We start from the raw sequence: 10,681 nt of genomic DNA on the forward strand, positions 1-10,681 counted from the left end.
GTGTGAAGGTCTTCACCTTCACATTAATAATAATAATAATAATAAAGGACAGCAATAACAATAGTGTGAAGGTCTTCACCTTCACACTAATAATAATAATAATAATAAAGGACAGCAATAACAATAGTGTGAAGGTCTTCACCTTCACACTGATAATAGAGAATGGTGTAGAATAACGTGTGAAGGCCATTGCCTTCACACAATTAACATTAAAGTCAGGAGAATCGCTTTTTTGGGGGGAGTAATTGTATGTGAATGCTCAAACGTGGATTATGAGACTTTTTGAATAGGTCAAGAAGAGATCTCATTTAGGTCATAGGGATAATGTGAGAATTTGGGTACGTAGAACAGTGATGCTAAGCACTTTGCTATAGCTGCAGCTGTTATGAATTTGCAATATAAATAAAAATTAGTTGAGTTGTGAGCTCAAAGTCACCCCCTGCTCTGCAATATTGTGGGATTCCACAGGGATCAGCTTTTCTCTTTGTATTTGGCTGAGAAAGGATTTTTATTTCTATACCGTAACCCAATGACGGTTAGATTTATGTCCCATTAATGGAAAAAAATGTCTTGAAGCTATTAAAGCCTGAACGGATTTTTTAAATTTTTTTTTTAAGAAAACAGAGGTGTTGGTGTTTTGTCCTCAATTTTTTTTTCCCTGCATATTGCTTATGTGCTCACTTAGAAGCTTTTGTGTGATGGTTTAGCATCCAATATCCCTGTGAGAGTCCTTCCATTTTTTTCAAGATTCTCCAAAATTGTGAAATGCCAGCTTCTATCCACTAAAATAAAATAGTCCTGTGTCAATGTCCTAAAAGACCCTGGATGCTTGTCTTAGATTATATTGGTACAATAATAAACTACTATTAAGAAGCGTATTTTGTAAAGGTGCATTGAGCGTAGGAGTCAGTATTTGATGCAAAAAAAAAAAAAAAAAAATCATCACAGTTCCCAGAGACACTCCTCTTTATTTCTTCAATAAAAATATTGGCTTTTCAGCATACTTTCCCACGTCACGATAATACATAACCTTTAAGTCAATAATACATTCAGAAGCAGGAGACAGTTTATTATGCAAGCCTATAGTCACTCCTGTACAATCTAAAACCATTTTTAACTAAACACAATCATGGAAGGAGGTAAAAGACTTCTCAAAAATGTCATTAAGTGCAAAATCACAACCTGAAAATAACATCAGTTGTAGGTTTCACAAACACGTGTTTTTACCATACTGTGCTGTTTGTCATTCTAGCTGTTATATAGTCTGCCTTTGATAGAAATACACATTGGATTTGATATGTTCCTCTGGCACTCTTTAAAGCTTCCTTCTGACTCACACCCAGAAACAAAACACACTGTCCAGCAGGAGGAGACAGCAGGGAAATAATCTTGTCACAGAGCACAATAATCTGAAGGCCTCTTGAAAGATCAAGTGACATGCTCTACCACAGCTGCTACTATGGAGAATTCTGCTCGACAATAAATCAATCAATCAATAGAATGAATGAATAACTACATAAATAAATAAATGAATGAATACATTAATGAATAACTGAATAAATAAATGAATGAATACATAAATTAATAAATAAATGGACAAATAAATAATCAATAAAAAATAAAAAAAATGGAGACATCTGCCTTTGTACTCTTCTGTCTTTTAAGTATTTGATTGAAGAGAACACAACATAACACAATGGTGCATTCCACCCTCATTGTTTCTTGGTATGGCCTCCTCCTTGCATTCACCCTCCCATCTGAGGGGGGATGGGTTCTCAGCATGCCTGCTTTGTTCCCTGTTGGCCCGGGTAGCGGCAGACAGCCCCTCGCCTAAATGTCACATGTGCACCCAAACAGCACGAATGACAGCATGTGTTGTTACAAATGTCATCAGAACCGCAGTACGCTCCTCTGGCTTAGAAATCCATTTCTTTGTGCGTAAGACCTAAATGTTTGATGATCGACCGTGGAATCATTAGCGCAAAACTCAACTGCTCCCTGGCGCTCAATGAAATGCGATGACGCGCTGCTTCGCACTGACAGCGAGGCGTACGCACTCGCTCAACAGTTGTTTTTCTTCTAGACCTGCGTTTTTCTCCAGTACAGGCGCTAAGCACAAGTCAACCTTTTGAATGTTAAGTGAGCTTTCATGTTTTAAGTTCAAAACAAAACACGAAGCGGTTGTTGCCGTTCTGAGGTTTAAACAGAAGGCCTGGCCGTCCAGCGTCTCTCTCCAGTACTGGCGCTAGGCCCAAGTCATCCTTTGAAATGTGAAGTGAGCTCCAAATGTTCAAGTTCAAGAGAAAACATGTGGCGGTTGTTGTTGTTGTTCTGAGGTTGTTTTGGTTCTGGGCCAAAACAACATCAAGGCCTGGCCTACATTCACCTCCATTGAAACATTTGTGAGTCTTTTGGCTTAATTTCAGAGCAGTTTGTCTTGGCTGCACACATTCATGTTAAACTTTGGTGCAGTCAAATTGTTGCTCTGAGATTGCGCAGGAGCAGCAATGCTCATGTTAAGGGCAAGAACTCGAATGCTCATTTTGTGAGCAGGAACAGCACGTGAGGAGCTGAAAAGACGATATTTTGTCACAAACATTCGAATAGTTGCCAACATGAAATAACATTGCTTGGTTTTCTATTTTTCACTGTGCGGGCGGGCTGTCAGTCGACAGATAAAGAGTACAGTTGAGAGTGACGTCTGCGCAGGTGGCTTGGACATCAAGTGGATGCAAAGAGCAAAGACCCTCCAACAACGGCAGCAAGGAGAGAGAGGAGCAGGTGGCAAGCCAAAGTCTCTCATTTCGCTTTGCAATTTGGAAGAAAATCAATTTGAGTGGAACAAAAACACGGCGATTGGTCTGGCGATTGGAGCTCCTCATCTATGCCGACATGCACCTGACGAGAAACAGGGGAGCGGTTATCGGTGATGGGAAGAGACGCAAGGACCACATGTTGCTCTCTCGCTAGACACGGCAAAATGGAGTTCCGCCCACTTGTCATCTTAGTGAGTCAAACGAGTACATTCCATCCTTCATAATTCGGCCAAGACAGAGACGTGCGAGCACACCTTCCCCACGTCTTACGTGGCCGTTCGAAGGAACAGCGTTGTCCTAGTTTTTCCAGGACAAAAAACTCAAGGCATTTCAGAATAGCCATAAAATGTCGGTCACCAACAAGCGGTGTCACACACCATGACGCTGACATGCAGTCACTATTCACAGTTCAGCAAATAATTATGAGTTGCAGCAAGGTTTGCTTCTTTTGCGCAATGACTTGAGAAGCAGGCATCATGTATGTATGTCGGACACTTGCTGGGGAAGGCCACAACTCAAATAAGCCCACATCGCATCAAACACTCGTCAGTGTTGCGTTTTTTTGTCCGTTGGACGGATGTGTCTCATCCCTCCGGGCGGGTAGGAACACAGCTGGCGACTGTTGGATGGATTACTAAAGGGACTGAAGGTGTCTGCGGGAGCCATTTGCAATTTCGACGCGTTTGCCACACGAGATGCAAACTTCATCTGCCAGTGGGATGGATGAGCAGAGACCAAAGTCACTTCTTGATCTAGCAGGCAGGAGTTGTGAATACAAGCCCCACCCCACAGAGGGAGCCCGAGAAACGAACAGCAAACCTCAGAGCTGCTTGGTGGATTTGCTAGATGACAAAATATGTAACAAACTGACTTAGCGGGACACAAGGCATTTGTCTTGTCCCAATAAAGGCTTGAAGAAACGTTTGATTACATTCGCCCGGGTAATGGTTGACGGAAAAGCATCCAGGGCCATTATCAGTTCACAGAGAACTATCCACTAATGGCAGAAATTTCCTCTTCTTGATCATGGAAATGATGATAACTAGCTTCTCAACCATACCACTGAACAGGGACAGTTAACGGTCTAGCGTGAATACATCTTGGAGCCGTGATATGCCGAGTTGCCGGAACTGTTTGGAACTTCCAGAGCAAGCACCAGACAAAAAAAAAAAAACAGGTAAATCTTCCGCATGTTCAAACTACCGTATTTTCCGGACTGTAAGTCACTTTTTTTTTTTTTTTAATAGTTTGGCTGGGGGTGCGACTTATACTCACGAGCGACTTAACGCATTATTAACGCATTATTAGATCACTTCACATGTTCTTTTCACACTAAATCACATGAGGGTGCTCTAGGCCTGTGGGATAATTGGAACTGCAACTGATGATGAGTCTGAAGTAAGCCACGTAAAAAAGGAAACATCTTGTACTTCCGGGGTTAGCGGAGTTGTTTATAAGTGACACAGAGGATGAAGATTTAGTAGGAGTTAATGATTTGGAGTGGCGTGGATGGTTTGATAAACTTGTTAGCATGTTATTTATGCTTTAGTTATGTGAATAACTCTTAATATGTTATGTCAGGCAAGTTCTCAGTTTCCCGTTTATGTGTTTATGTAACGTTAGCATACCGTACCATTCAGCCTGTTGTTGCCTATTCATGTCTGTTCTTGGTGTTGGATTTTGTCAAATACATTTCCCCCAAAAATGCGACTTATACAACGGTGTGTCTTATTTACGTTTTTTTCTTCTTTATTATGCATTTTATGGCTGGTGCGACCTATACTCCGGAGCGATTCATACTCCGGGAAATACGGTCCTTGTATTAGGATAACGGCTAGACAGAGTTCTGATCAGGGGATGTCAAGAATAATTGTCTACTGTGGCCATGTTTGCAATTAAGGGCTATAAAATAAAATTTACTTGATTTGGGGGCTGCGCCGGAATCCCGGATCGGGCCAACTGCAACGTTCTGGCGCATAAAGTAGTGAGTGTTGGTAGTCGCGTAGAGCAGTGGTCCCCAACCTTTTCTGCGCCACGGACCGGTTACGCTCAGAAATATTTTTGCGGACCGGCCTTTATATAAATAAATAAAAAATTTGTATAAATAAATAATAAATGTATAATAAATATATAAATACGATGAAATAAAATGTTATGACTGGCATAAAAACGAGTATACATTGAATTAGTGGGAGCACTGAGCTCGTTTCGTGTCGCCACATATACCGAGTGTGCTTGGCACCTCAGAGTCACCTGTGGCGATAAATCCATATTTTAAGTACGACTCCAGAAATGTTCTTTTAAATGCAGCTTTCCTTTTCTTAGAAGTGGTAGCCTCTTCTTCTTCAGTCTCCTCATTGGGCTTTTTTCCCTTTCCGAAGAAGCTTTCCAAACTTATCTGTATATTGCTCATTTTTGCTTGCCTCGCGGGCTCGACTGGGGTGACATGTCATGTGACCGAGACGAGCGTCTTGTGTCAAGGGACACAGCGACTTTTTTAAATATTTTTTTTATATTTTTCTAAATAAATTCTTGCTCATTTTTGCAGGCTCGCCTCGGAAAACATATCACGTGACCGGGACGAGCGTCTTGACCAGAATGAATTATCGTCAATGAAAAAAAAAAAAAAAAGTTTTTTCCTGTACGGCTTGGCGGCCGTACCAAGTGACCCACGGACCGGTACCGGGGATTGGGGACTCCTGGCGTACTGAGCGGCGAACTCATTGCGGCCAAGCCTCTGATGCCTCCCATGGGGCCGCTACGATTCACGTGCATGGGATATCGGTCCGTGATCTAGAGCGATGACAAGGTCAAAAGTCTGGAGAATGTACGTATTTTTTGCAATGAGATGCCAGTTCCAACATCGTTGCTTCAAACACAAGCTATTTTGTCTAGACGCTTTGTTTTGGCTCATAGCTAGCTCAAGCGTCACTGCCGTTCCTGCCGTGCAAGCTGACCTTTTCTCAAAGCGTCCTGTGCAGGCAAGAGTGAGACAAAAGCCCCGAAGCACCATCCCCTGAGCCCTCAGGAGGAAATGCAAATAGGCTTTCCATTTTTGTCGTACTGGTACACCAACATTTTGATGCAGTGGGAGTTGGCCGGTGAAATCCATGGACTGCTGGTGATTGAGAAATTGTGGCTGGCATAGAACGGCTGCGGCTGCTTGCGGCAGCGGAGTAGCGCGTGCAGCACGTTGGCCGCCATGGCCCGGAAACGCTTGCTGATAAAGCAGTAGAGGAAGAAGTTGACGCCCGTGTTGAGCAACGCCAGCATGTTGGCAAAGTCGGTCAATGCATGCAGCAGGCGCCCGGCATCCAGCGAGGCCGGCGGCAGCGAGTAGAAGTGGTAGAGGATCAGGAAGGTGCGGGGCGCCCAGAGCACGGCAAAAACAGAGGTGATGGCCAGCAAGATGGCCGTGGTCTTGCCAGTGGAGTAGCCGCGCATGCGGAAGCAGCTGCGGCGGCGGCGCAGCTTGCTCACTATGACGGCGTTGAGGCTGAAGAAGACGGCGCAGGGGAGGAGGTAGATGGTGGCACAGTGGGCCCACACCAGGACGTGCTGGGCGACACTTGGACCGCTACGCTCCGGGCCGCCCCCATCGGCCGCAGCTAGCGAGCCGTGCCACAGCTCGGGCCACCAGTAGTATGGAGCAGCCGAGAGCAGGCACCCGAGGTAGACAGCCAATATCACCCTGCGCGTGCGTGCCGGGTAGGAGACAGTGTGGTAGCGCAGCGGGTGGCAAACGGCAATGTAGCGGTCGACAGTGAGGGGCACAGTGATCCAGATGGATGTATGGATGGAGCAGAATTCCAACACCTGCACTGCGCTGTTGAGCGACGGCGGCAGTGGCGTAGCCAGAATAAAGTCTTCCAGGATGAAGTCCACGAAAACAATGAGGAGGAGGACCGTGATGTCGGCGGCCGCCAACGCCAGGAGATAATTGTACGACGACTTCTGACGACGCAGCACCAGCTGGGACAGGATGACCACTGTCAGGATGTTGGCTGGAGAGGGGGGGGTATCATGATGATGATGATGACCGGTTAGTCCAGAGAATAACCATAGATGATGAAGAGGTGATTGGAAAATGAAGATGAGGGGTAGGAAAAAAGAAAGACACAATTCAGGGTGTTAGTAGTGTTAGATTCGTTCCCAGTTCTTTATCTTTAATGCTCGATATGCTAACAGTAATTACCAAGAGGCAGCCTTCACAGTTTAACTATTTAATGTATGCCAGAATGATCGATGCACAGCTGTGGAGCTGCGAGACGCAGAAGAAGGTCTATAACTCCCAGCGCCAAGGTTCCCGCTCTTATACTACTCTGGGCTGCCTTCCTACAAGAAGGCGACTCTGCCTAGCTTGTGTGATAATGTGTGACCATGTAGTCTTAACTGAGAGCGACTTCTACATATGTGCAAAGAGTGTCATAGAGAAGAGAAAGCTAATAAAGTAAGAGAAGGTTTACAGCGATATAATGGTACAGCTCAAGCTACCTAGCTAATCACATGTGCCAAAGAGGCCTATTCTAACAATAGGCAGCTTGGTTTAAAGAGAGAACAGGCTACATCTGCTCAAGGACATGCTGCCATCACTGTGCAGTCTTCCCTCTTTTTTTTTTTGCCAGTCGGGTAGCGAGAAATCCCTTGCAAGATTTATAGCCGGCTGCAATAACTTGATGTGCAGCAAATGATCGCCTTGTTTGTTTTGGAAGCCCTGACATGTCATAAAGTTATTGTTTTTCTAAAATGAAATTCATATTTTCATTTGAAGAGAGGGCTAATCGAATTCCACATTCACCAAGAGGCAAATCCCTTGCATGTATTCCGGTCATGCGCATCACTGCGTCCATTCTGGGGGGAGGTCCATAGGAAATTAGGTCTTCCAAAGGGATATTCCTTTCCAAATGGAATCTGTGTGTTTTTGTGCATTCCAATTAGAACATGTATCTTCTCAGGATAAATCTCGAGTCCGGATATTTATAAAAGATCACAACATGGAAATGGCTGAAAGTTGAGCAGCCGAGCGTAAAGGAATGGATAGGCATTTTTTATGGAAATGGAAATAATAACTTTTGCTCTGAGGCTTCAGAAGGCTATGTTCTTCAAAAAATGCTGCAATATGTCTCGAGTAGCCAACTGTCCTGTATACAAACCTGGTTTTTCTAATCTACTTTCATTTTTTCCCCTCCGTGAGTCGTCACCTTATCGTGGTGGAGGGGTTTGCGTGCCCTTATGATCCTAGGAGCCATGTTGTCGGGGGCTTCATGCCCCTGGTAGGGTCACCCATGGCAAACGGGTCCTAGGTGAGGGGCCAGACAAAGCACGGCTCACAGAAGCCCCTTATGACGATTGAAATAAATGGACTTCGTTTTCCCTCGCCCGGACGCGGGTCACCGGGGCCTCCCTCTGGAGCCAGGCCTGGAGGCGGGGCTCGAAGGCGAGCGTCTGGTGGCCGGGCCTTCGCCCATGGGGCCCGGCCGGGCATAGCCCGAAAAGGAAACGTGGGTCCCCCTTCCCATGGGCTCACCACCTGTGGGAGGGGGCCAAAGGGGTCGGGTGCAATGTGTGCTAGGCGGCAGCCAAAGGCAGGGACCTTGGCGGTCTGATCCCCGGCTGCAGAAGCTGGCTCTTGGGACATGGAATGTCACCTCTCTGGCTGGAAAGGAGCCCGAGCTGGTGTGCGAGGCAGAAAAATTCCGACTAGATATAGTCGGACTAGCCTCCACGCACAGTTTGGGTTCCGGTACAAGCCCTCTCGAGAGGGGCTGGACTCTCTTCCACTCTGGAGTTGCCCACGGTGAGAGGCGTCGAGCAGGTGTGGGTATACTTATTGCCCCCCGGCTGGGCGCCTGCACATTGGGGTTCACCCCGGTGAACGAGAGGGTAGCCTCCCTCCGCCTTCGGGTGGGGGGACGGGTCCTGACTGTTGTTTGTGTCTATGAACCAAACAGCAGCTCAGAGTACCCACCCTTCTTGGGGTCCCTGGAGGAAGTGCTGGAGAGCGCTCCTTCTGGGGACTCCATCGTTCTACTGGGTGACTTCAATGCTCACGTGGGCAATGACAGTGAGACCTGGAAGGGCGTGATTGGGAGGAACGGCCCCCCCGATCTGAACCCGAGCGGTGTTCTATTGTTGGACTTCTGTGCTCGACATGGATTTTCAATAATGAACACCATGTTCAAGCATAAGGGTGTCCATGTGTGCACTTGGCACCAGGACACCCTAGGCCGCAGTTCGATGATCGACTTTGTAGTCGTGTCATCGGATTTGCGGCCGCATGTTTTGGACACTCGGGTGAAGAGAGGGGCGGAGCTGTCAACTGATCACCACCTGGTGGTGGGTTGGCTCCGATGGTGGGGGAAGATGCCGGTCCGACCTGGCAGACCCAAACGCTCTGTGAGGGTCTGCTGGGAACGTCTGGCAGAATCTCCTGTCAGGAAGAGTTTCAACTCCCACCTCCGGCAGAGCTTTTCCCACGTTCCGGGGGAGGCGGGGGACATTGAGTCTGAGTGGACCATGTTCCGCGCCTCCATTGTTGAGGCAGCCGACCGGAGCTGTGGCCGTAAGGTCGTTGGTGCCTGTCGTGGCGGCAATCCGCGAACCCGCTGGTGGACACCGGCGGTAAGGGATGCCGTCAAGCTGAAGAAGGAGTCCTATCGGGCCGTTTTGGCCTGCGGGACTCCGGAGGCAGCTGACAGGTACCGGATGGCCAAGCGGAACGCGGCTTCGGCGGTTGCTGAGGCAAAAACCCGGGCGTGGGAGGAGTTCGGTGAGGCCATGGAGAATGACTTTCGGACGGCTTCGAGGAAATTCTGGTCCACCATCCGGCGTCTCAGGAGGGGGAAGCAGTGCAACGTCAACACTGTTTACAGTGGGGATGGTGTGCTGCTGACCTCAACTCGGGACGTCGTGAGTCGGTGGGGAGAATATTTCGAAGACCTCCTCAATTCCACCTACACGCCTTCCATTGAGGAAGCAGGGCCTGGAGACTCTGAGGCGGATTCTCCAATCTCTGGGGTCGAAGTCACTGAGGTAGTTAAAAAACTCCTCGGTGGCAAGGCCCCGGGGGTGGATGAGATCCGCCCAGAGTTCCTAAAGGCTCTGGATGTTGTGGGGCTGTCATGGCTGACACGCCTCTACAACGTTGCGTGGACATCGGGGACAGTGCCTCTGGATTGGCAGACTGGGGTGGTGGTTCCCCTCTTTAAGAAGGGGGACCGGAGGGTGTGTTCCAATTACAGGGGAATCACACTCCTCAGCCTCCCTGGTAAGGTCTATTCAGGGGTGCTGGAGAGGAGGGTCCGTCGGGAGGTCGAACCTCGGATTCAGGAGGAGCAGTGTGGCTTTCGTCCTGGCCGTGGAACAGTGGACCAGCTCTACACCCTCGGCAGGATCCTCGAGGGTGCATGGGAGTTCGCCCAACCAGTCCACATGTGTTTTGTGGACTTGGAGAAGGCGTTCGACCGTGTCCCTCGGGAGGTTCTGTGGAGGGTGCTTCGGGAGTACGGGGTGCCGAGCCAACTGAGTCGGATTCGTTCCCAGTGAGGGTTGGACTCTGCCAAGGCTGCCCTTTGTCACCGATTCTGTTCAGAATTTTTATGGACAGAATTTCTAGGCGCAGCCGAGGCGTTGAGGGGGTCCAGTTTGGGGACCTCAGCATCGCGTCCCTGCTTTTTGCAGATGACGTGGTGCTGTTGGCTTCTTCAGGCCGTGATCTCCAGCTCTCACTGGAACGGTTTCGCAGCCGAGTGTGAAGCGGTCGGGATGAGGGTCAGCACCTCCAAATCCGAGTCCATGGTCCTCGATCGGAAAAGGGTGGAATGCCCTCTCCGGATCGGGGATGAGATCCTGCCCCAAGTGGAGGA

At 48.1% G+C, this 10,681-nt stretch overlaps 1 protein-coding gene across 1 annotated transcript in view; it reads right to left on the reverse strand.

Moving 5' to 3' along the window:
• Nucleotides 1–942: 942 nt before the first annotated feature.
• gpr139 (G protein-coupled receptor 139) overlaps nt 943–10,681 on the reverse strand; it is a 20,025-nt gene continuing 10,286 nt past the window's right edge. The window contains exon 2 of the mRNA XM_049745262.1: nt 943–6,820. Within this exon, the coding sequence (XP_049601219.1) occupies nt 5,841–6,820 (980 nt within the window). The 3' untranslated portion in view covers nt 943–5,840. The remainder of the gene's footprint in view (nt 6,821–10,681) is intronic.

Source organism: Syngnathus scovelli, chromosome 16 (assembly GCF_024217435.2).
Source record: "Syngnathus scovelli strain Florida chromosome 16, RoL_Ssco_1.2, whole genome shotgun sequence".
Classification (NCBI taxonomy): domain Eukaryota; kingdom Metazoa; phylum Chordata; class Actinopteri; order Syngnathiformes; family Syngnathidae; genus Syngnathus; species Syngnathus scovelli.